The 26,091-nt window shown below is 40.2% G+C and overlaps 2 protein-coding genes across 3 annotated transcripts; one reads left to right on the top strand and one right to left on the bottom strand.

Annotated features, from left to right (window-relative positions):
* The first annotated feature begins 1,246 nt into the window (after positions 1–1,246).
* On the top strand, positions 1,247–8,008 carry LOC139406004 (rac GTPase-activating protein 1). The gene is made up of 16 exons (XM_071148466.1): positions 1,247–1,334; positions 1,866–2,068; positions 2,328–2,464; positions 2,554–2,626; positions 2,769–2,822; positions 2,902–3,000; positions 4,144–4,288; positions 4,378–4,544; positions 4,663–4,818; positions 4,907–5,002; positions 5,102–5,300; positions 6,666–6,771; positions 7,036–7,168; positions 7,398–7,524; positions 7,702–7,804; positions 7,954–8,008. Exons 1-16 carry the CDS (start codon positions 1,247–1,249, stop codon positions 8,006–8,008), a joined length of 1,941 nt encoding a protein of 646 aa, XP_071004567.1.
* Positions 8,009–8,751: 743 nt separating this feature from the next.
* LOC139396888 (mannose-1-phosphate guanylyltransferase regulatory subunit alpha-A-like) lies at positions 8,752–16,886 on the bottom strand. 2 transcript variants are annotated; one of them, XM_071143817.1, is made up of 14 exons: positions 16,554–16,886; positions 16,295–16,419; positions 15,698–15,795; positions 15,515–15,618; positions 14,983–15,175; positions 14,775–14,834; positions 11,878–12,008; positions 11,690–11,704; positions 10,764–10,904; positions 10,579–10,676; positions 10,456–10,502; positions 10,281–10,373; positions 9,934–10,102; positions 8,752–9,578 (listed from the first exon to the last, which is right to left on the bottom strand). In XM_071143817.1, exons 2-14 carry the CDS (start codon positions 16,332–16,334, stop codon positions 9,478–9,480), a joined length of 1,290 nt encoding a protein of 429 aa, XP_070999918.1. In that variant the 5' UTR covers positions 16,335–16,419; positions 16,554–16,886; the 3' UTR covers positions 8,752–9,477. The 2 variants fall into 2 exon arrangements, with proteins under 2 accessions (XP_070999918.1, XP_070999925.1); XM_071143824.1 differs by lacking the exon at positions 11,690–11,704.
* Between the last annotated feature and the right edge of the window lie 9,205 nt (positions 16,887–26,091).

Here is a 26,091-nt window from a genome sequence, read left to right as displayed (position 1 = left end):
TCTTCTTTTGCCATGGTAGAAAAAAATAATGGGCAACCTGGCATTTTTATATCCTACATGTACAAAACCCTAAGCATTATGGGATGTTAATTGCTTAATTAACTCAGGAACCACACCTGTGTGGAAGTACCTGCTTTCAATATACTTTGTATACCTCATTTACACAAGTGTTCCCTTTATTTTGTCAGTTACCTGTACATTTATGCGAAATAGACTTGAATATTATTACAATGTTGGCCTTTTTAGGTGAATTTCTGGCTTAGTTGACAGCCCCGTTTATCTATTTTAGTAATACTCTTATTAGCCTTTAAAATCACTGTGAATGACCTACTGTAGGTCCTACAGTAGACCCATGTTGGCATATCAAACAAAAATAAATGAAGTATTTTAATTTGGGAAGGTTAAAATTGCACTTTGGCATGGTAATAAAATAAATGGTGATTGGGGTATATTGACCAAATTATCAGGACATTTTTGGATGTATTTTGCCTTTTGACACTGGAACACATTGACCCATACCCCCCAATATCCAAAACAAAGTTATGCCCTTGACATCACTACAGTATAATGAGGAAATGAATGGTAGCTAACTGGGCTAGACAGGAGACTCGTCATTCATCGTTGCCTCCTATGCCCAGATAGACCTACTGGTTCAGCGCCGACAGTTTTTGTAAATGTTTGTGATGTTACTAGCGTGTAGGCTAAAATGTTAACATCAAATAACATTGTTAAGAAGTTACATTATATTGCCGACCTGTAGGCCAGGTCTACTAAACACCACAGCTGTTTGTTGGACAGGCAACGGAATCTAGCTGGGTGGTCACGTCCACATATCCTGCAGCAGGTGCGCGCGCTTTGTAATTAAAATGTTCTATGTTTAGGTGTGTATTCCTATATTAGTTCTCAAATGTTAATGTGATATTATATCCCAAATTGTCGTAATGTATTTATTGGCTATTGATTTTGAAACTAGTGATACGTATTGATTATTGATTGATTTATTCATTTAAATCCATGAAATAGCCTACCTGTTTCGGTGCAGTTTGGATTATCCCAGTGATAAGTATGGGCTTTTATTTGGCTCCTCGAAAGCATGTTCATTTGACACCCTGCGTCCTACCTGAAAGGTAAGGAGGAGCTGTAGTGTAGGCCTATTGATAGTTTTCGATTTTTAGGCCATTGCTCTATGCGTCTCTGAATTTAGTCTCAATGTATTTAGATGCAAACTATTCTATTCATCAGTAAAATGGGCGAAGCCTTTATCAGGGAGCTTCTCTCTCTGTGCCTTCAACGGATTGCTGTGGAGGAAAATGCAATGAACAACACTGAACTTGGTAAGAATGCAATCTGAATAGCCGTTGTGAACTTTCTTTCTGGCTCTACACTATACATTTTGGTTTTGGCCAGAGTGTCTGTTTCACAGACTTAGAAGTCCATTCTGCAATACCATATTCCTTTTCAGATGTTTACATTCCATGGGCTTACCTGGGACTTATATAAGTGAATGTCCAGTCAAATCCATTTTTTTGTGTGTACGTGTTATTTTGGGGGGTTTTCAGTTCAGGAAGTGTTACGGCTCCTAAAATGTGAACAGACAATGTTGAATGGTACATTACAGTATAGTCTCAGACATGTGACTTGAGAACATTTTCAAGGTGTATTCCACTAAAAGACATGTTCATGTGTGATTTTTTTTTGTAGTGAGATGTCATGGCCAAACTTTGCATGTACTCATTTATTGTTATGGTGTATCCTTTTTGTTATGGCGTTTTATATACACACGGAACAGGCAATTATTGCTGCCCATGGCGTTCAAATTGGTATCTGACCTAAGCCTCGTCGCTTTCGTCTTCTCTTTCTGCCAGAGTTTATTGAGGTAGTAAATAACTATGATGCCACAAGGAAGAAATGGTTACATGCAGAGCTGGAGCTGAAGAGGCACAAGGCGCTACTGTTGAAGTCCGACATAGCCCAGGCTGCCCTGGAGGTCAAACTAAAACACTGTCGCAACCAGGTCGATGTGGAGATCAAGAAGCGCTACAAGGCTGAGGCAGACTTTCAGTACCTGGTATGGCTCCTTTTAACCTTGTTGCACTGTCCTATTGGAACTCGTGATTTACACTGTTCGAAGTCCTTGACTTTCACAATGTCATGGTCGGTGTCCAATTCATGGAAAATGTAGTAGCACCATTATATCTTGCGTAACACTTGTGAACTTATCAGTGATGCACTTCATTCATAAATGAACGCATGGCTTGATTTGTAACGTATGTAATGAAGACCGGACATGTCCTCCCTTTTAACTGTCATATTGTATTCCTACGCAGCAGCGGCAGATGCAACTGATGTGTGACATACTGGTCCACGACAGCAAGTCCAATGCGTGTCTGAATGACGAGCAGAGATCTCTGCTGGCCAACTTTAACCACAGGGGAGCCAACGTCACCCAGCACAAGAGCAAACGGTATCGCACGTACAGCCGTTACTTTTTAGATGACTTCACATTTCCGTAGTTTTTTTGTGTTTTTATTTTGTTTCTTCTGCTCTCATTAGATTATCTGTCATCGATGAGTCTTCATTCCTGTCTCACTCTGATATTAGTTACGATAGAACTGATGATGACATGGTAGGTGTTTTTTATTTTATTTTTTTAAATGTTTTTTTTTGGTATTTATGACTGAACATCCACATAATTAAATGTCAAAGCTGGATGTGACTTGTCCATGTGTCACCTTTTGCCGTGAATATTTTGTTTTCAATATGAACAGGACCTGGATGTGACAGCCGTGAAACCACTTAAGTCGAGAGCAAGGGAAAAAAGGGTAAGTGTGGACCTCTGAGGTTGAAGCTATGATTACGATGGTGCTTTGACCTATGTTCTGTACTTTTGGGCATTACCAGCGCTCCTCCATGGGACCGACTGTCGGTGCGCACGCAGCAAAGAGGGGAAGAGTAGGTGGCCGTTCAGACGATCTCCTTGAAAAAAGACCAATGGAAAAGGTAAGCAAAGGCTAAATATGAGTGATTTTTGACCAAACATTCTTTTCATCAACCTTAGGCTACAATGTGGAGGTTAACTTTCATAATAAGAAATTCACTGGGGTTTCAGTTTCAACCACACAAAATGGACTCTGAATTGTTCATGTTGCAAATTGATGCTTATTCCTTTGTTTAAAAGTGGATGCCCTCTGGTTTTACACAATCATCTGCTAAAACGTATTTGGCTTCACAATGCAATGGCAGTCTAGTTTTTCTGAAAGTTATTTGAATCAGCTGGAGTGGAACTAAGGCCTTTTCACCAGGGAGACAGTGACTTGGTTCAGCCAGTCTATCTTAAGCCCTAAGCACAAAAATATGAAAAGGTTTTTTTTTTAGTTCAAACGTATACATTCATTTTATTAGCAGGTCATTAGAGCTTGTGTCTTTTTGAAAATAAATCATTGAACATTTTGTGGGATAGAAAGAACCTTGCTGGATTAACAGAGAATTGTTCATTTGCACCCAGGATGGTTTTAGAATACAGTTAAGACGTCTAACCAGGAACGACTAATGTTTAATCTGCGGAATCATCTGTGTTCCTGGCCATTGGGTCCCTGGACCTACCCACTCGGCAAGAACTGTTTGAATCAACGTTGTTTCCATGTCATTTCAACCAGATATCTGTGACTGAATTCACATGGAAAACTGATTGGATTTGAATTGGTCACCGCAAAGGAATTTCATATTTTTAACTTAAATCCAATGACATGGTGACATTTTGTTTGTTGCATTCGCGCTAGTTGACAACTCGGTCAACTAGGTGTTGGACTGACGTCTGTGCCCAGTGGGTTGTCACTTGCTATTAGGTGGCTCATTCGTCAGTCTCCAGGCCCTCTGCTCGGTGTCATCCTTTCAGTGCACAGGTGGAAATGTCACCCTATTTTCTATGGTGTACTACTTCAGTATATAAGAAATAGTGACATTTGGGATGTAGTCTTTGTCTACCTCGGTCACATTCCTTCTCCTCCCACATGCGCTTTAGAGACCACTTCACTCTGTGAACAAAGACAATTCAGCACTGACTAACTCCGTTAGCATGGCATGATCAGATTAGTTGATGAAATACGAATTGTGACAATGGCAAATTTTCGCACTCTTATTCAGGAAGTTGAGACTACGATTGTGACCGCGTCCGTCACAACCCCAGAGAGCGGAGGTCAAATTCACATGGTGATCGACATCACCCAGGAAACACCTGAGAAACTACCCAGGACTTACCGGAAGGAGCACCAGATTTCATCTGTTGGCGGTAAGGGAGATTTACTCCATGGTCGCTGTGGCTCAAGCGACGTTTCCCAATTCCCATTCAAATAAATTGTCAACATTTCTGTTCTTCAGAGCAAACGTCCGTGTGGACTCCCAATGATGAAACCGCTGTTGATCATGATACTACCGTGGAGCCGGACACCATGACAGAAATGGAGTCCACCACAGAGCCTAGATTTAACCAGGTGTTCACTCCCACTGTTAGCAAAACTTTGAGACACTACTTCCTGTCTAAAACGGTAAGAACGGTTTCATGGATTCCCGTCTCATGTTAAACAACATATGGACTCTTGAATAGGAATTGTTAGTACTATTTAGAATGTGAATGCAACTTCTAGCCATCTGGGCCCTTTTCAGGTGATTCGTCCAGAAACGTGTGTTCCATGTGGGAAGAGGATCCGGTTTGGGAAGATGGCTGTGAAGTGCAGGGACTGCCGTGTGGTAGCTCATCCCGAATGTAAACCGAAGTGCCTAGAAAGCTGCTCTGCTTCATGTGGAGCTCATGGAGCTGAGGTACCTCAACTCAATATTCCTTAAGGTTCCAACCTTGCTTTGTTCTGTTTGAGATAGATATATATTATATATTTACATTCACTTGCAGGACACGTTAGAGAGCTTTGCCCCACCTACCCAGCCTAGGATCCCTCAGATTATTGTTCAGTGTGTGAATGAAATTGAGAAAAGGGGATTGGAGGAGGTATGTTATTCTCAATCTGGAATACTTTCCAATCAGATGTTTTATATTTGCCTAGTTATCAACATATATAAGTTTGACTTCCTCCTCGCTCTGTTTCAGAAAGGCATCTACCGTGTTCCTGGGGGTGAGCGTATGGTGAAGGCGCTGAGGGAGAGATACATTAATGGGAAAAGGCCGCTCATGCTCAGTAGAGTGGATGAGATCCACGTTGTCTGTGGACTTCTCAAGGACTTCCTGAGGAAACTGAAGGAGCCTCTCATCACCTTCAGGCTGCATAGAACCTTCATGGAGGCCTGTGGTATGTGTTCCCTGGTCAACAGTATTACAGCAGTGCACTATATAGGGTGCCATTTGGGACTCCTCCACTGTCACGAAGATGTCACACCACCAAATGGAAGGGACACTTGGGCTGCGTCTACAGACAGACAAATTCTGATTTTTTTTTTCTTCCCCTCACATTTTGACCAATCGCGTGATGAGCTCTGAAAGAGTTGATGTGAAGAGCTGACATGATTGGTCAAAAGACCAGTTAGTGGAAAAAAGATCAGAATTGGGTTGCCTGTCTAAATGCAGCCATAGTTTCTCAAGTGGAGGGTATACAATAGTCATCCTCTCTTGAGGTGGTCTTAATTGCCTGTTGAGCAGCTGTGATTACAATTGTATTGGATTATTAACACCGAAGTGCACTAGGTTATAACCACTGTGCAGAACCAATACAGTAGTAGTCTGTCCGCAATAGAGTTTTCAGACTACATAAATGGTACCGTAGAGCTGTCGTGACACAACGGGATGCATTAGTTCCGGTGCTTTGTATAAATCATGATTTTTGCAGGTGTTGGCATCTTTCAAATTTCAGAAGTGACATTTTGGCCCATAGACTTCCCCGTAACTTGAAAAGAGAAGTTTTCTCTGAACACGTATGGACCCAGAACTTAAAAACAGGATCTGAGTGTTGAACTCAAGACTTTGCGATTTAGCCTCTGGTTTTAAGCCGCGCTAGAGTATCTGCGCTATGTAATCTACATAAATGGAATGCTTGATAGAATGCATTTGGCAGTAACTCATGGATGGACTTTTAATGATCTCAATATCGCCTTGGAAAGCTTTAGGTATAAAGTGCTGGAGAGATGGAATGTGTTTACTTAAGTTCATCCATTTAGGGCAGATGGTTATTTCGTTGTGATTCCTGACCAACTCCCTGATGACTGTAAAACAATCAACGCTCAATATTTCTCCCAGCCCAGTTTGTCTACTTTCAGCATATTCGCTTCAATCTTGTATATGATCTTGAGTGAAGGGTAAGTGGTAATTTGCACCGTGCCGGGAATTATCCAATCTAAATCAGTCTCTCGCTGCCTCTTAGAAAAGCCGATTTGACTTTAGGACATAGCACCTCTCTTTTGTCAATTGCGTTGACGTCTGAGGGAGCTCAGGGTTGCTTTTGTCTAATTTCCTTGGCAGCCAATAATAGATATATGCTACAGAGAACTCTAATTTCCACACTCTCGAGGCCTTCTCGGTCATAATGAAGTGAGCAAATCAGCTGAAAGATTACAATCCGCCGAGGGGTTATAGATTTGAGGTGTACTGTATCTCTCGGCATTGTTACCTTTATCTTACGGTGTCCCAAGGGCCTCGCTGATGGGATGTGTGTCAATTACAGAGATTCCAGATGATGACGACAGCGCAGCAATAATGTACCGAGCCATAGGGGATCTGCCTAAGCCCAACAGAGAGACACTGGCTTTCCTCATGCTTCATCTGCAGAGGTAACACCTACGGGTGATGGGATACCTCTGGCTTTAGTGATTTTATTGGGTTTCTCTCCATGATCGGGCACTGATGTGATGTTGACCCATTTTTCTCAACTTGCAGTTCCATAAATGTCGAGTTCCATAAGTCGTCACGATAATTGTAGTTAAGCAAAATTGGACCACTCGGCTGCAGTTTATTGCATGAGTAAACAGGAAGTCTATATTCAATAAGAGTTTTGTCTTAATAAAAACTGCACACTGCCTTCCCTTTCACTGTAGAGTCATGCAGAGCCCCCTCTGTCAGATGGACAAGAACAATTTGTCCAGAGTGTTTGGACCAACCATTGTTGGACATGGAATGGCAGAGCCCTCCCCAATGACCATTATGAGGGACACAAACATTCAGCCAATGGTGGGCACTGTCTTGTGCATGAATGTAATGCAATTGATATAACTACTCCAGTATTTAGCAGTGTTCCTGAAGGTTTAAAAAATATATATATTTTAAGTGCCACAGTATTTCCAGTGATTCGGTGCTGAAACACTTGCACTGTTAATGTCACCCATAGAGATGGTAATACAATTTGAATTCTGCGTGATGCCTCTGTATTTGAAACTGGTTTGTTGATTTAATCTCTAAGGTCATAGGCAGAATGCTGTCGTTCCCTGCTGAGTACTGGAAACGCCTCATCATGGTGGCGAGGGACCAAGTTATATCATCAGTTGTCGACGCCAACATCAATAGCGAGAGCCACAGTACAGACAGAGGTAAACTCACAACTTGCCAGCAACACTAAGCTGCTGTGCTATTACATTTTCCCCCATCAATGGGGACTCAACAGCCCTCACCCAAATGTCACTGGCGTTACTTGTGTACATGATGCTGGACTATGACAAATGCTAAATCATCATGGTGCCTCTAACATGCATGTACCACCTCTTCAGATCGTCTGTTTAAACCGCTGACTTCCCCTGAGCTGAGTAAATACCCCAAGACTCCTACCAGTGGTTCTCTTAAGGGCAGAATGAAGAATGCCTTCAACAATACGTAAGACCACTTGATTTTTTTCTTCTTAAATTAAAACATTTTTGTAAATTGCTTAACTATTGTGGATGGTATGACAATGATGTGCTAGCTCTTCATTGTTTCTTGTGACAATCTTGTCACTTGTGGGTTGTTTTTTTTTTTTTTTTCAGTAACAGGGCAAAGACTGACCCGGGCAAAAATAAGTTCTTCACATCCCCCAACTGATATCATTGTGGCATAGACTGTTGGTATATTCATGAGTAACTAAAGCACTTCACATTTGGCTATCTTTTCAGTGTTAAAAATGTTGTTTTGTATCATAACATGGAGTATAAGGGTTAGAATGGTGTACATTTTAGGAACCACACTAATGCATGAGAAACTTTAAATAAACTACATTAAGAAACTGTTCTACTGTTTCTAAATGGAGAGATCTGTGAAATGAAACATTTCTGCATGAACGTGAGAATCGACACCTTTTCTCCTATACTTGGCGCACAGACATTGCAATTTAGTTACAAAAGGTGTTTGGTTTTTTTGGTTTTTTTTAAACAAGGAGTGCTTGATTTCTAAGCAAATTAGGCATGCAGCAACAATTTTATACTGGGTAACAAACTCCCATTTGATTGTCACATGTACAGAATCAATGGCTACTCATTAAAGTAAATCTCTCCTACAGCCCCGAATCTAAGTTCCCTGCCATGTTCAAATTGAAAGCAAACATTTCTTGATTGCAATTGGTACATTCATTTTTGCACAAACACTAGCCTCAAGGTTAAACTTTATCTCATGGTTGGTCAGTCCTTGCATCCCTAGCGCTGTCTATGAATTTGAAGTGGTACAGTTCAACAGCCCCGTCCCTCAGCTATTTACCAAAACGGGCAAGGTTGCCACTTTGTTATTTCGAACTACTGCTTGCCCCTTTAACCAAAAACATGAGGCAGTCATTTCTTTCAGAATGTAAACGCTTGCAATTAATTGTCATGTTTTAATCAAAGCACGTAAAAAGGCCCCCAAATTACCCATCAAAATTAAACAGCAAACCAATTCCTTTCATTTTGTAATCTTACTAAATCAGCTGCAGACTTTCACTTTTTTCCAAGATGACATTTCAGTAACTAGGCTAGCACCAATGGTAAGTACTGCTACCAAACCCTATGCCAAAATAACCATTGTTTTAATTTCCCTTACATGGTAGTGAATCCAGAGCTAATCATAGGGATAGTGCAGAAATGTAAAATTAGAATCCTTTAGTTGCTACATCCATTTGACTTAATTGTGTGCACACACCCTTTTGATTCTTGAAGATGAACTTATACCTCGTGCTTAGTTCAACTGTCGTACCCCATCAGAATCCAAAATAAAAGCTTGTTTTACGCAAATGTTTAAACACTGTCTAGCCTCAACATGGTTGCATCCATAGCTCTGAAATTGAGTGGTTTACATTTCTCCAGGCTCATTCCTCAGCTTTTTACCAAAACACAGGCGGGCGGCCGCTCAAAGTTACGGGATGACATTCATGTCGAGGTAATCTAACCGACCCACTATCATCCTTTAATTTATAAAGGCTAAAACCCACACAATCTTTCCAAACACCTAGTGTCATCTTCTATACAATAACCCAGAGGCAGTGACATTGTTCTTCAAGCTACAATCCTTAATTAGTTTGACACTAAATGAACGCAGCAAATTAACTACAGTATAATTTGGTTTTTGAAACTCCTGTTGAGGTCTTTGTGTGGCAGAACAATTGAGTTGAGTATGATCACCTCCGATGGGATAGTCACATTACAACCTGGGGGGAAAAAAAGCAATATTAAAACAGTCAACTGGAAATCAGCCAATCCTGTCATTCACACACTAAATTTAAAAAGCGTGGACAATGGCGAGAAACAGAATGGTGCAGTTTGAGGCCATGTGGCAGAATGTGATGAGTGGGGGCAAGTGGGTCTGGGCAGGTGATGTATGTAGTTTAACTTCTGTATACAATTATTTCACATGATCTAAACACGTATCCAATATATTTTTCACACTAACGTCAGACTGTGCTAGCTCTGATATTGTAGTTTCTGAAACCGTGCTGGAAAGGACTATGGTGTATGTGTAACCAAGCCAGCTCAGTGTTAAATGTGAAAGTATACGAAACTTACCAAGAATGGTGATTGATGGTGTGAGTTTTCCATCTCTGAAGAGTGTTTCACTGTCTATTTTTGCATAGGGGTCATTTGGATTTGGGTCACTGGGAGTTCCTTCAACTCTGGCCCACTTGCCAATAGTGCTGTCCCACCCCACTATACAGTTCAACACACAACTGTGATCCTAAAAGAAACATATGACAATGGAATTGGGTCACTCGATTATCAATCATACTTTAAAACACATGGACATGATCATAGCTCACATTTTTATATTTATCAAGGGAAGAGCCATTTCAGCATTTTTCGCCTGGGGAACTGGCAAATTTAAACAATGACATTTGCCACTGGCAACTGCTTGCCTGTAGGGTAGCCCCGTGGAGGATGACGGACTCTCTCACACGCACCCCAGCCCCGATGGTCACTCCTGTGCCTATTGAGACGTTGGGCCCCAACTATAGAAAAACATTATTAGGAATATGTTTGTGTCTTGTGCTGTATGTGTAAGTAGTAATACTGAGGAGAAGAAGCACTTACCACCGCAGTAGGGTCAATATTGGCTGTTGGGTGAATGTAAACATTTCCTGGGACACAACAAAACCAAATCACTGGTGTGAACAAAACAGAAACTGCAAAGCTAAGAGTACTGGATTAGTTTACCACTTATTCTAGGCCCTCCATCCTCAGTTGTAGCCAGTCTTTCAGGATGTGTTTTATGGTACTGGTTAAGGTACAACCGACTGGCGTATATTGCAGACCTGTTAACAAAAATGAGACGAAGCCGATTCATGACAGTACACTACGCCGACGTCCTCAGGTTTCACAGATGGAGACGACTTACTCACCCTGCAGATTTGATCTGGCTCCAGAAGGCAGGTGTTTTGTAGACGTAGAGCTTGCCCTGCCCAGCCAGGGCTGTGAAAATGTCCTGTTCTAACCGAATGGCCTCAGCCCGATGCCAGCCGTTGCCATTGGTCTGCTCATCTCTGAGGAAGAGATCAATGTATGAGACTATTCTGTAGTAAAGTGTTTACCAAAGGTAGATCACAACTATTTCTGATTGAATTTTGAAAGGCAAAAAGACAGTTAAGGGCTGTAAACAAAAGTGAGTAGAGGATTCACAAGTGCTTAAGGATACATGGAGTGTTAAGTTGACAAGCTCAGTAGAATTAAAATGAATTGTGACGACAGGAACATTTATTTGACAGAAGAGGCAACATGGTTGACTTGAGTAATGGTACACATACTCAAAGAATCTTAATATACAAATATCACAACCCCTTTGTGTCCAAATGTTATTGAAATGATTGTACATGTGATTAATAACCAATTGTATAGATCTGTATGCCAACTGATATTGAAAAGTGATGAGGATGTGCAGTGTGTGGAAAGTTTGACAAAACAAGCAATGTCTAGATAATCATTGTACAATCTAAACCGCTGTGAAATATCTTTTCAATAACCAAAAATATTGTATTTTCAGCTGTTTGAAGGTGGTGTACAAAACACTGAAGCACAGGCGGCAAATAGTGCACATAGAACATCTACCGCTTCTTAGACTTGCTTTCCATGAGAATGAAAGATCTATAACTCACAATTCTGTGAATTGTCAGGTCGCCCAAAAAGTGCTACATTGCAGCTTTAAGAATGATCTACTGTCATCACCCCCCGTGCTGGTATTGACTCCATGAAGAAACATATTTTTGTGTGACGTATTTTACTAATGCCCAGCTCTACAACCACACTGTGCAGCCTAGCTGTACCGACTTACCCCTCATATGGATATCTGGTGATGGGAAACGGAATGATGGCAGGAAAGGGGAAAGGAAAAAAAAGACATGAAGGACAACCAAGGATAGGAATTGATAAATGCACCACTCCCACACACAGAAATCCTAGGATCTTTATAGGATCTCTATGCTCCCACGATAGGGTCCCCGAGGGATTCCTCCCACTTACAACAGCATGTCCTGCTGGTTCTTCTGGAAGACTGCCCCAATGTGTTGGAAGATCTCCGGGGTAAACAGGTATATTCCACAGTTGATGATGTCACTAACAAAAGTGCTAGGCTTCTCCACATAATGTAAAACCTGAAATAAGAGCAGGAGATTACATTCTGAATCAGGTAAGAACTGTCCAATGTTCATAGAAAAGCACCAACATGAAGTGGATGGCAAGTAATCTAGCAGTTAAGAGCGTTGGGTCAGTAACCAAAGGGTTGCTGGTTGAAATCCCTGAGCCAACTAGATGCAAAATCTGTCCATGTGCCCTTGAGAAAGGCACTTAACCCTAATTGTTCTGGATAAGCATGTCTGCTAAATGACTAAAATGTCAATGTAAAGTTTATAGGAGTATGTCAAATGAAAGGTAAGTCTACTTTAGAAAAATACATTTTTCAACCATTTTCCATCCTAAAAATTACAAATAAGCAAAGGCTTTGATTTTAGGTCAAACAGATGGGTAAGAGGTCATAGAATACATCTAGGAGAAAAAGTCTTAAGGTATTTACATCAAAACACAATCATGAAGTAAAGACCCCTGCCAACTAATATCAACACATATTTAGTTTGAGAATTTGTTCTGCCTTCTGTAGGTTTAAAAAACATTGCCTTAAAATTCCATTACCAAAAACCCATATCATTAAGATATTTTCACATTTCTCTCCCTAATAATGAAAGTTCACAGAAGGTAGACCTATCAATTAGTTAGTAATGATATCAATTTTGTTTATGAACTATTACGTGATTAACTCAATTCCATTACCAAATCGGTTAATGGAATTTCTTGAGAGAGCAAGAGGACAAGTACATTAGAGTGTCTAGTTTAAGAAACAGGCGCCGCACAAGTCCTCAACTGGCAGCTTCATTAAATAGTACCCACAAAACACTACTCTCAACGTCAACAGTGAAGAGGCGACTCCGGGATCCTGGACTTCTAGGCAGAGTTCCTCTGTCTGTGTTCTTTTGCCAATCATTTATTTTTATTGACCAGTCTGAGATATGGCTTTTTCTTTGCAACTCTGCCTAGAAGTCCAGCATCCCGGAGTCGCCTCTTCACTGTTGACGTTGAGACTGGTGTTTTGCGGGTACTATTTAATGAAGCTGCCAATTGAGGACTTGTGAGGCGTCTGTTTCTCAAACTAGACACTAATGTACTTGTCCTCTTGCTCAATTGTGCACTGGGGCCTCCCACTCTTTATATTCTGGTTAGAGCCAGTTTGTGCTGTTCTGTGAAGGGAGTAGGACGAGATCTTCAGTTTCTTAGCATTTTCTCGCATGGAATAGCCTTCATTTTCTCAGAACAAGAATAGACTGACCAGTTTCAGGAGAAAGTTATTTTGTTTCTGGCCATTGAGCCTGTAATCAAACTCACAAATGCTGATGCTCAACTAGTCTAAAGGTGGCCAGTTTTATTGCTTCTTTAATCAGAACAGTTTTCAGCTGTGCTAACATAATTGCAAAAGGGTTTTCTAATGATCAATTAGCCTTTTAAAATGATAAACCTGGATTAGCTAACACAACGTGCCATTGGAACACAGGAGTGATGATTGCTGATAATGGGCCTCTGCAAGCCTATGTAGATATTCCATTCAAAAAAATCATCAGCCGTTTCCAGCTACAATAGTCATTTACAACATTAACAACGTCTACACTGTATTTCTGATCAATTTCATGTTATTTTAATGGACTGTTTTTCAAAAACAAGGACATTTCTATGTGACAACTTTTGAATGTAAATAATGTGTGTGTGTGTGTATGTAAATAAAAATAATCAGTAACAGAATTTCTGCAAATGAATTGGCTACAGTGGGAAATCATAGTAGTCACAGACCAGTTGGGTTCACAAGTTGGGACAACCCAGTACAGTAAAGAAAACTATAGTGGAGTTCAGTACAATACACAGTAGAGCACACTAGAGTTGAGTACACTAATGTACTGTATTTTAAAACCTAGCAGCGTTGCAGTTCTTGACACACAAAGCGACGCGCCTGGCACCTACTACCATACCCCGTTCAAAGGCACTTAATCTTTTGTCTTGCCCATTCACCCCCATTTACCCTCTGAATGGCACACATACACAATCAATTGTCTCAAGGCTTAAAAATCCTTCTTCAACTTGTCTTCTCCCCTTCATCTACAAGTGTATTTAACAAGTGACATCAATAAGGGATCATAGCTTTCACGCGGTCAGTCGAATGTTCCTAACATTTTGTACATCAGTGTATATTTTACTGAACTGTACTGAGCTCTACTGTGATGTCCAAACTTGTGAAACATAAATGTCTATAATTGGTTCAGGTTTGGCCAGTTTGGAGGCAGAGCTCATTAAAAATAATAACCAGTGTGTTGAATAATACCCAAATATGCTAATGGGATATTGCATATTTAAACCTTTGTGTACCTATTTAGGATACATCACCATGAAGAGAATGACGTTCATATCCTTAATTATGCATTTCTGTGTAGTAAAGATCAACCCATGATAAAATTCCGTTACCGGGTGTAAATCCACTTCACTTACTGTAGTTCAATAACAAAATAGATTTTTTCAAAGTCAATGTGTCATGTCATAGCTGACACCCCATTCTTTATGCAGATGTAATTTAATCTAAATTTGGGGCAGATATTACAGTTTTGAAGACATGGAGATTTTATAGAAATTCCGTTACCTAACTTTGCATCTGCAAAATGTTCAGTGTAAATTGTTAAAAGTAGTCCTTGTGCATAGAGTTGTATGGTTTGTTAAACTTTGAAATCAATGGTTTTTGTTTGGCATACATAAAGTGATAGATTGAGTCTCAGCGCAAATTCTGTTACTGTGGAATTGCCCATGACTAAAATGTGCTGCATCATCACCTCATTTGTTTGCTGGTTTTCCACAATACAGCCATAATTCATTGACTGCTTTCTGTTTGCCTGCAAAACAAAGAAAAATAAATAAATAATGAAAGTCAAAGGAATTATACCCCAATGTCCCCATCAAACATACTCCCAACAATTAGTTGTTAACTTTTCCCTGTATTGGTCTTGGTCATAGCCATAGAAATCATGGATGTCTCCTCACAGTTGTCCCCATGATGACGAAACTGCTTGGCTCTCCGTGTTCTTTCTGGAAGTTGAGCATCTCTGGTAGAGGAAACTCAGAGCACACGTCAGCATTCATGATGAAGAATGCCTCTGGGCCACCAGATAGAATCTGATCTCTGAAGTGGTAGATTCCGCCCCCAGTGCCCAAAGCAGCAAACTCCTGCAAATACCTACAGAGGTTCAACAAGTTTATCAATGATCCATCTCATATGTATATACTGTACTCGATACCATCTACTGCATCTTGCCTATGCTGTTCTGTACCATCACTCATTCATATATCTTTATGTACATATTCTTTATCCCTTTAGACTTGTGTGTATAAGGTAGTAGTTTTGGAATTGTTAGGTTAGATTACTCGTTTGTTATTACTGCATTGTCGGAACTAGAAGCACAAGCATTTCGCTACACTCGCATTAACATCTGCTAACCATGTGTATGTGACATAAATTTGATTTCATGTGTTCTATGTTTGTTTTATGACATTTCTGTAAGATCCTCTTGTTTACCTGATTAAGATTTTGAATTCCTGCTGTGCGCTACAAATGAATCTGGTAAGTTCTTCATTTGGCTGGTAAAAGCCAACAAGCAAAATCTCCTTCATATTTGGCACCTATGGGGAAAATTAAAACCATGTTTCTTTCTACCAATGAAGATGTAGAAATTGATCATTTTTATCAGTGCTAACCGACCTTGGCACATGCTTCAATGTGATGCTGTAGCATGGGCACACCAGCAACTGGAAACAAGGGTTTTGGGACCTCAAATGACAACGGTCGAAACCGTGTCCCTGTATGACAATGAAAGTCACCTGCTCAGTTGATCACATAACATTTTCAGACGTTACTTTAGGAAAAGTAAAAACTAATTATTCCATTCTAGATTCTGATGTAGTAAAAAGCACTCTAACCTATTATATTCTAAAGGAGTTGAACGCACCCAACTCGTTCAATTAATGCCAATGCAAGTACTGGTAGCTAGCACAGAAAGTTTATGCCAGGCTATCAACTATCTTGATGGTGAATTGTCAGCCCATGCAATCGTTTGTTTGCTTGCTTTTTCGACCAAATGCTTATTGCTAAAATGTTTAGATATGAAAACTGCACCGGAGGGTTTCCATGATCACTCCACGTCATTCATTACAACTAACGTTAGCTAGCTATCAACTAGCTAGCTAGCCCTTTAGAGCAAGGCTAGCTAGCTAACGTAAGCAAGATACATGGCTATATAGCAGTACTGGAGAATGAACATGTAGGCATTTGTAAAATAGTGATTTATTTAACACTTACCTTTCTGCGGGCCTCCAATGAGAATCACAGCCTTCAGCATTTTGAATGTGTAGGTAGCTGTCTAACCTGGATCAAATATGCTCTTCCTGAGTTGTTTGTTATGCTCAATACGTCACCACGTAAAACTGAGGATTATGGGAATGAGAGTTATTTTGCGGGTCAGAAAGAGAATCTTAAAACCTCAGTCATAGAACAATAAGCAAGAGATTTCAACGGATGTATAAATGTGAAGCATCCGGTAGTCGTTTCCACTTCCTACCAAACATGGTGATGAGAGGAAGCCCAGTGGCCGGCAGTGGGAGGTGGAGAGGGATGGATTTTGGCCGACATTCTGTTAATCTTCTAACCATGAAGCTTTCGATCTCCATACCTGCAACAAACAGAGAGGAATGCGTTTTTGTAGACTTTACCCTTTGTTAAAGTTTCCAAAAATTGTGTTGTTCAGGAGTACATGGACGAATTGAGTTATTGCACACGAGCACTTCAAAGAGCAGGTATTTATTCCCTAACGGAATATGCAAATAATTGCTAGAACGAGCCCATTGGTTCTCCATAGCTTCTGCTTGGCTCTGCCCGCCTCCTTGCTTGTTCTGCCCACTGTGAGTCATTTACTACTATTCAAAACGACGGTGCTGCTCTATCTTGCATTAGTTATTCAAAATATTTGCCACAGTGGCGTGAATGAATCAGAATGAATGGGTTGTGACTAGATAGAGTACAGCTACGACCGGAAGTGACTTTTCGTAGCAGGTTAACAGAACATTTTAGGTAACCCTAACCCATTTACTAACCTTAACCTAATTATTCTAAACTGCTACGTTATTTATTCTAGCTTGCTGCTAAGACAACCATGTCCACGGTTTTCATGACAAATTGTTCTACTTTGGAAACAATGTGCTAAATTTCACCGCAGCGGCCATGGCATTTCTGTAAAAAATAAACAAGAGTAGGTGTGTCCAAAAGTTTGGACACACCTACTCATTCAAAGGTTTTTCTTTATTTTTTACTATTTTCTACATTGTAGAATAACAGTAAAGACATCAAAACTATGAAATAACACATATGGAATCATGTAGTAACCAAAAAAGTGTTAAACAAATAAAAATATATTTTAGGTTCTTCAAAGTAGCCAGCCTTGATGACAGCTTTGCACACTCTTGGCATTCTCTCAACCAGCTTCATGAGGGACACTTTTCCACCATTCTTGAAGGAGTTCCCACATATGCTGAGCTCCTTTTCCTTCAGTCTGCAGTCCAACTCATCCCAAACCATCTCAATTGGGTTGAGGTCGGGTGATTGTGGAGGCCAGGTCATCTGATGCAGCACTCCATCATTATCCTTCTTGGTCGAAGAGCCCTTACACAGCCTGGAGGTGTGTTGGGTCATTGTCCTGTTGAAAAACAAATTATTGTCCCACTGAGCGCAAACCAGATGGGGTGGCGTATCACTGCAGAATGCCGTGGTAGCCATTATGGCTAAGTCTCTTCTTATTATTGGTGTTCTTTAGTAGTGGTTTCTTTGCAGAAGTGTGACCATGAATTGTTGCAAAGTCTCCTCTGAACAGTTGATGTTGAGATGTGTCTGTTACAATGAACTCTGTGAAGCATTTATTTTGGCTGCAATTTCTGAGGCTGGTAACTCAAATGAACTTATCCTCTACAGCAGAGGTAACTCTGGGTCTTCCTTTCCTGTGGCGGTCCTCATGAGAGCCAGTTTCATCATAGTGCTTTATCAAATCAAATCAAATTTATTTATATAGCCCTTCGTACATCAGCTGATATCTCAAAGTGCTGTACAGAAACCCAGCCTAAAACCCCAAACAGCAAGCAATGCAGGTGTAGAAGCACGGTGGCTAGGAAAAACTCCCTAGAAAGGCCAAAACCTAGGAAGAAACCTAGAGAGGAACCAGGCTATGTGGGGTGGCCAGTCCTCTTCTGGCTGTGCCGGGTGGAGATTATAACAGAACATGGTCAAGATGTTCAAATGTTCATAAATGACCAGCATGGTCAAATAATAATAAGGCAGAACAGTTGAAACTGGAGCAGCAGCACAATCAGGTGGACTGGGGACAGCAAGGAGTCATCATGTCAGGTATTCCTGGGGCATGGTCCTAGGGCTCAGGTCCTCCGAGAGAGAGAAAGAAAGAGAGAATTAGAGAGAGCATATGTGGGATGGCCAGTCTTCTTCTGGCTGTGCCGGGTGGAGATTATGGATTAATTTTTCTGCATCATTTTTGGACAGAAAGTTTCTGATTTTTGCAATGTTACGTAGATGGAAAAAAGCTGTCCTTGAAATGGTCTTGATATGTTCTTCAAAAGAGAGATCAGAGTCCAGAGTAACGCCGAGGTCCTTCACAGTTTTATTTGAGACGACTGTACAACCATTAAGATTAATTGTCAGATTCAACAGAAGATCTCTTTGTTTCTTGGGACCTAGAACAAGCATCTCTGTTTTGTCCGAGTTTAAAAGTAGAAAGTTTGCAGCCATCCACTTCCTTATGTCTGAAACATATTCTTCTAGCAAGGGCAATTTTGGGGCTTCACCATGTTTCATTGAAATGTACAGCTGTGTGTCATCCGCATAGCAGTGAAAGTTAACATTATGTTTTCGAATAACATCCCCAAGAGGTAAAATATATAGTGAAAACAATAGTGGTCCTAAAACAGAACCTTGAGGAACACCGAAATGTACAGTTGATTTGTCAGAGGACAAACCATTCACAGAGACAAACTGATATCTTTCTGACAGATAAGATCTAAACCAGGCCAGAACTTGTCCGTGTAGACCAATTTGGGTTTCCAATCTCTCCAAAAGAATGTGGTAATCAATGGTATCAAAAGCAGCACTAAGGTCTAGGAGCACGAGGACAGATGCAGAGCCTCGGTCCGATGCCATTAAAATGTAATTTACCACCTTCACAAGTGCCGTCTCAGTGCTATGATGGGGTCTAAAACCAGACTGAAGCATTTCGTATACATTGTTTGTCTTCAGGAAGGCAGTGAGTTGTTGCGCAACAGCCTTTTCTAAAAATTTTGAGAGGAATGGAAGATTCGATATAGGCCGATAGTTTTTATATTTTCTGGGTCAAGGTTTGGCTTTTTCAAGAGAGGCTTTATTACTGCCACTTAGTGAGTTTGGTACACATCCGGTGGATAGAGAGCCGTTTATTATGTTCAACATAGGAGGGCCAAGCACAGGAAGCAGCTCTTTCAGTAGTTTAGTTGGAATAGGGTCCAATATGCAGCTTGAAGGTTTAGAGGCCATGATTATTTTCATCAATGTGTCAAAAGATATAGTACTAAAACACTTTAGCGTCTCTCTTGATCCTAGGTCCTGGCAGAGTTGTGCAGACTCAGGACAACTGAGCTTTGAAGGAATACGCAGATTTAAGGAGGAGTCCGAAATTTGCTTTCTAATAATCATAATCTTTTCCTCAAAGAAGTTCATGAATTTATCACTGCTAAAGTGAAAGTCATCCTCTCTTGGGGAATGCTGCTTTTTAGTTAGCTTTGCGACAGTATCAAAAAGGATACTTTTTGATGATTTTTGCGACTGCACTTGAAGAAAGTTTCCAAGTTCTCGAAATTTTCCCCACCTTATAGTAATGGACTGTCCTTTATCTTTGCTTATTTGAGCTGTTCTTGCCATAATATGGACTTGGTCTTTTACCAAATAGGGCTATCTTCTGTATACCATCCCTACCTTCTCACAACACAACTGATTGGCTCAAACACATTAAGAAGGAAAGAAATTCCACAAATTAACTTTTAACAAGGCACACCTGTTAATTGAAATGCATTCCAGGTGACTACCTCATGAAGCTGGTTGAGAGAATGCCAAGCGTGTGCAAAGCTGTCATCATATATTTTTTATTTGTTTAACACTTTTCTGGTTACCAAATGTGTTATTTCATAGTTTTGATGTCTAAACTATTATTCTACAACGTAGAAAATAGTCCAAATATAGAAAAACCCTTGAATGAGTAGGTGTGTCCAAACCTTTGACTATTACTGTATATTTATAGCTCTAGAAAAAGGTAAGAGACCACTGCAAATTATCAGTTTCTCTGGTTTTACTATTTATAGGTATGTGTTTGGGTAAAATTACCATTTCTGTTTCTATAAACTACTAACAACATTTCTCCCAAATTCCAAATAAAAATGATCTAATTTAGAGCATTTGTTTGCAGAAAATGACAACTGGTCAGAATAACAAAAAAGATGCGGTGTTGTCAGACGCCGAATAATACAAAGAAAATAAGTTAATATTCATTTTTAAACAACACAATACTAATATTTTTACTTTGGAAGAGTTCAGAAATCAATATTTGGTGGAATAACCCTGATTTTCAGTCACAGCTTTCATGCTTCTTGGCATGCTCCCCACCAGTCTTTCACATTGATGTTGGGTGACTTTATGCCACTCCTGGCGCAAAAATTCAAGCAGCTCGGCTTTGTTTGATGGCTTGTGACCATCCATCTTCCTCTTGTTCACATTCCAGAGGTTTTCAATTGGGTTCAGGTCTGGAGACTGGGCTGGACATGACAGGATATTGATCTGGTGGTCCTCCATCCACACCTTGATTGACCTGGCTGTGTGGCTTGGAGCATTGTCCTGCTGGAAAAAAAACAATCCTCAGAGTTGAGGAACATTGTCAGAGCAGAAGGAAGCAAGTTTTCTTCCAGGACAACCTTGTACGTGGCTTGATTCATGTGTCCTTCACAAAGACAAATCTGCCCGATTCCATCCTTGCTGAAGCACCCCCAGATCATCACCGATCCTCCACCAAATTTCACAGTGGGTGCGAGACACTGTGGCTTGTAGGCCTCTCCAGGTCTCGCACCCACTGTAAAATTCTGATCTGGGGGTGCTTCAGCAAGGCTGGAGTCAAGGCTGGAGTCAAGCAGATTTTTCCAGAGCTGTATATGGCACATAATAACGGCACAATTGCCAACAAATTCACATTCATTTTTTTATATTCTTCCAAATGTTGCTTGCACAGAGATTTAGAGATCCTCTGTCCAACTTTTATCACTCAAATTCTCCTGTCGGATTTATCTATAGTTATGAAAATGTGCAAACAGGATTTATTTACAATTATAAACTTGGCGGTGTGAACCCTGAATGCTGATTGGTTGAAAGCCATGGTATATCAGACGTGTACCACGGGAATGACAAAAACATACTTTTTACTGTTCTAATTACATTGATAACCAGTTTATAATAGCGATAAGGCACCTCAGGAGTTTGTAGTATATGTCCAATATACCACAGCTAAGGCGTGTTCTTTGTGGTATATGTCCAATATACCACGGCTAAGGGCTATGCCCTAAGAACAGCCCTTAGCCGTGGTATATTGGACATACACCACACCTCCTCGGGCCTTATTGCTTAATCATAGCAGTCAAAACAAGTGAAATTGACATCCATTGATGAAAATGATCTGGAGAGTTTAATAAGGGCGATTTATATTTTTTCCTGTGACATATTCTTAAACTCGCAAGAATTGTTATTTTGATGGAAAACTGAATTTTGCATCGTAGCCTACGTCGTTAAAAACGACGTCGCTATTCCTTAATTCTCTCGATGATGTTATAGAAAAGGCTTTATTGGTTAATGTGGCAACTCCTCTCTTGCTGCACAAAACATTCTTTGGGCTAGTTTTCAGGCCTTGTGGGTGGGTTTTCAGAGGTCACTGGACTAGACATTTTAGCTAGACCTTGGAATCCTGCCTGCTACGAAAAAGTCACTTCTGCTAAATATATTTGACCTTAACCCTCCCTGAACGCTTGAAAAAAACAAACAAGTGACCCTCCCATACCCAAAATAATAATTAAAACATAAAGTGGATAGCAGAGAACCTGTCTACCATTTACCTTCACTTATTGGACAGACCAGAGCCTTAGATATGCAGTTTTAGACACTGTACTGTAAACATTGCATGGCAACGCAGGAACTTCGATAGCGCACAGGGCTGCAGGCCAGAAGGTTAGGGGTGGAAAGAGAGTAGGGGTGGAAAGATCTCCTTTATAAGTAAATGCATTGCATGAATCTATCCTCGTATTTGCAGGTGTCGTGGAAAATTGCGAGATTATGTTATAGTGCTTGTAAAATTATATTATAATCTTTGTATTGCATTAGAATGGTTGTTTTATTCTGTTGACTATTGTCGAATCTGTCGACTATTGTGTGTTCAGTGTTCCACTGAGGATGGGCCTCTATGAGATAGCACTGACAGAGGAGATTTACGATGTCTTTTGCCAATAAAGCCTAAAGAGCATTCCAGATAGTGAGGTAACGTTTTTGTACTATGAAGTACCAGGAACGAGATTAGAACCTCGTCTTAGAGACCAAACTGAACGATAATTTATAGCTAATGCTATCTGACTATGGGATACTCTTTTCTCAAGTAAAAGGCCCTTTGTGAAGTTTCCTAAGATCTGTGGTTCGTCATGTAAGTTGAGAGGCGTGTATCTTTGCTATAAAAGATCTCAGTTGCCATTATGTTGAGGCTAGTGAATTGTGAATTGTTGAGAGTCAAATGCTATTGCAAAATCTTAATTATTATTAAAGGTGAAGTTTAAGTATAACTCTGACTGGTGTGTGGTTTGTAACTCTCCTCATTTGGTAATACAGGAAATTGCCACGACATTTGGTGACACAGATGGGATGTGAATCTTCACTCGGCGACCGCTCCTGACGACCTAGGTAAATCGTGCACGAGGGATCCCTTAAACTTGGGATCTCAGGGAAACCACACTTCGGGAACGAAGCAGATGGACCCACCTTTGATCTGAGAGGCAGCGAGCCGAGTGGATACCACATCTCGAACTTAGTTTTTTTTAAGAAAGAGGTGAGCACACTTGAAGTCAAGTTTTTAGAAAAGCCTCTGTTACGTAGCCTCTGAGTGTGTATTATTTTGTGAGGAGGACACCTTGGAGGAGTAAACAGGGCTGAGTCAGAGGAGAGTAATCTGAGAGTTTGCGGACTCAAAAATACTCTGCTGTTGGTCGGTTGCGGGCGACCTAGATCACAGTGGGGATTGGTGCGGTCTGTGGGGGTCAGGGGCCAGGGTGACTATGTGTTTTGTGTGAAACACGGTACTTGGTGAAGCCCTATTGGAAGAAGGACCTCATTCTGAAAGTGTCTGTGTGACTGTCTAAGTGACCCTCAGAGGTGGTGAATTCCAATTATTTTAAATGTGCTAGCCAGGTATGCCCTGGGTTACTCTGTGTGAGTATTTTGTTATGGGATCACTAGGTAATCTTTGTAGGAGCGTTCTGTGTGAGCGGGGTAGGTTGACTCTGTGTGGGTAACCTTTTAATTATATTCTGATGTTCTGCGTGAACATCGGACCAATCCTGTGTGGGTGATCCTTAAAGTTCTGTGTGAGTACCTAAGAGTTTCTTACGTTTTATATGGATTCTGTGAATATAGGAAAACATGATCAATTGTATGTGTGTATAATCGATTACTAGAGATTTGATAAAGTAATGCTGAGAATATAATTAGATACAATTTAAACCACCCATTCGTAGACGTACGTAGGTTTTGAGTTGGTATCTTTGATGGATAATTTGATAAAGATGAAGTTTTAAGCACTATTAAACTAGTCTACAAAATCTGGGAAATTGAGCTCTAGAAACTGATTAGAGTGTGTCCACTTTTGGTTATTTTACCCTAACGATGTAACTATAAATGCTTATTGGATTATCTCCGTCTGGGTACAACATTTGAAATAAAACTGCCCTTAAGGTCTGAAAATGTTTTATTTTTCTTCTCAGTATGAGAGGAGTTGCGGGATTTATTGAATAAACCGTTTTCCATAAAGTTAGAGCGAATTAAGAAGGATTCTCGACGTAATTTATAATGTCGTACAAAGCCTAAGGTATCCATCAAACGAATTATCATTGCGTGATTAATGTGATGTAGTAAAGTAATTGAAGTACGTTGCATGAGAAAACATAATCTACTTTTATTAAAAGGCGCAAGATCTGTTTCCTAGTCTATGAATGTCGATTTGACTCTTTAACTGCTAATCTATTCATTTGGCATGTGAGAATCATCGCCGGAGTAACGCTTGGACCTTTAAATTAGGGCTATTTTACGACTACAGACAATTGTAAAGTTTGTTTATTTGCTTACTCATTCAATACTTACTCATAGTCTCATTCAAGTAGCGTTGGTGGTATAGTAGTGAGCATAGCTGCCTTCCAAGCTGGGGACCTGAGTTCGGTTCCCAGCCAATGCACTGACTAAAATCTGAGTTTTTTTTTATTGTAATTCAACTATTGGTATGTTTTGCCTGGAAAGATACGGTCGCTAGTATCTTGAGATATAAACTGAAAGTTTTAATAGCTTGTTTGGTTCAAATTGAAAGAAGGGATGAATTTGACTTTTTAGTAGATTGTTTCAAAATAATAGCGAAGGGAATTTCGATGCAAGACGGTGTCTTTTGCCTAAATTATCTGCTGGAATAACGTATTGAGAATGGAGTCGTATTTAAATTACTGTATCATAGAAGAGACAGTTACCTAAATTAAAGAAATTCAAAATAATAGCGGAGAGATAATGGCGATAGAGTGGTGCCCACCGAAATGTTTTTCATTCTTATGGATTGAAATTTGGCGCTGTGCGTGTTATTTTTAAAGTCTTGTGAGGAAAGAGAAGAGAAAGTTGTAAAGTCTTTTTTCTTTCTTTAAACATTTTTTTTTTACCCCCTTTTTCTCCCCAATTTCGTGGTATCCAATTGTTAGTAGCTACAATCTTGTCTCATCGCTACAACTCCCGTACCGGCTCGGGAGAAACGAAAGTCGAAAGCCATGCGTCCTCCGAAACACAACCCAACCAAGCCGCACTGCTTCTTAAAACCTCTTACTTCTACCCCCTCCTTTTTCGAACATTCTGTTAAAAATCGCGCAACTTTTCAGCGTCCTGCTACTCATGCCAGGAATATAGTATATGCATATGATTAGTATGTGTGGATAGAAAACACTCTGAAGTTTCTAAAACTGGTTAAATCACGGCTGTGACTATAACAGATCGTGTGTTTCATTGAAAAACGCAAGAAAAACTGCTCTCTGAAAGCTAAAAATAATTTCCATAAGTCACTTTCATGGGTTGTTAAAAGAGGACAAAATTTAATATCGACCTGCATGCAATTCATACAAATTCCACACGATGTCGCCATTGTCATCATTTTCAATTGAATTTTTTGTTGGAAAATCCAAGTATCTGGCATCCGTTTCTTCCAGTCTCCACCAGGACGCTGTAAATGTGGACAATGGCAGCCATTGATTTGCAGACAAGGAGCTATTGAATATACATCGCCCTGTAATCATTTTGATAGATTATAAACGTTTACTAATACCTAAAGTTGGATTACAAAAGGATTTCGAAGTGTTTTGTGAAAGTTTATCGTCGACTTTTTTAATTTAAAAAAATGATGCAGCGTTAAAAAACTATGTTTTTTTCTGAATGACACAGCTTCCATAGAAAGCTATTTTGGGTATATATGGACCGATTTAAACGAAAAAAAGACCCAATAGTGATGTTTATGGGGCATATAGGAGTGCCAAGAAAGAAGCTCGTCAAAGGTAATGAATGTTTTATATTTTATTTCTGCATTTTGTGCTGCGTCGGATAAGCAGAGTCTTTGTTTACGTCGCATTCAGGCATTTTCAGGTGGTGCATGCTATCAGATAATAGCTTCTCATGCTTTCGCCGAAAAGCATTTTAAAAATCTGACTTGTTGGCTAGGTTCACAACGAGTGTAGCTTTAATTCAATACCCTGCTT

The sequence above is a fragment of the Oncorhynchus clarkii genome, chromosome 3 (assembly GCF_045791955.1).
Source record: "Oncorhynchus clarkii lewisi isolate Uvic-CL-2024 chromosome 3, UVic_Ocla_1.0, whole genome shotgun sequence".
Lineage (NCBI taxonomy): Eukaryota > Metazoa > Chordata > Actinopteri > Salmoniformes > Salmonidae > Oncorhynchus > Oncorhynchus clarkii.
This window is presented reverse-complemented; position numbering and strand designations above follow the sequence as displayed.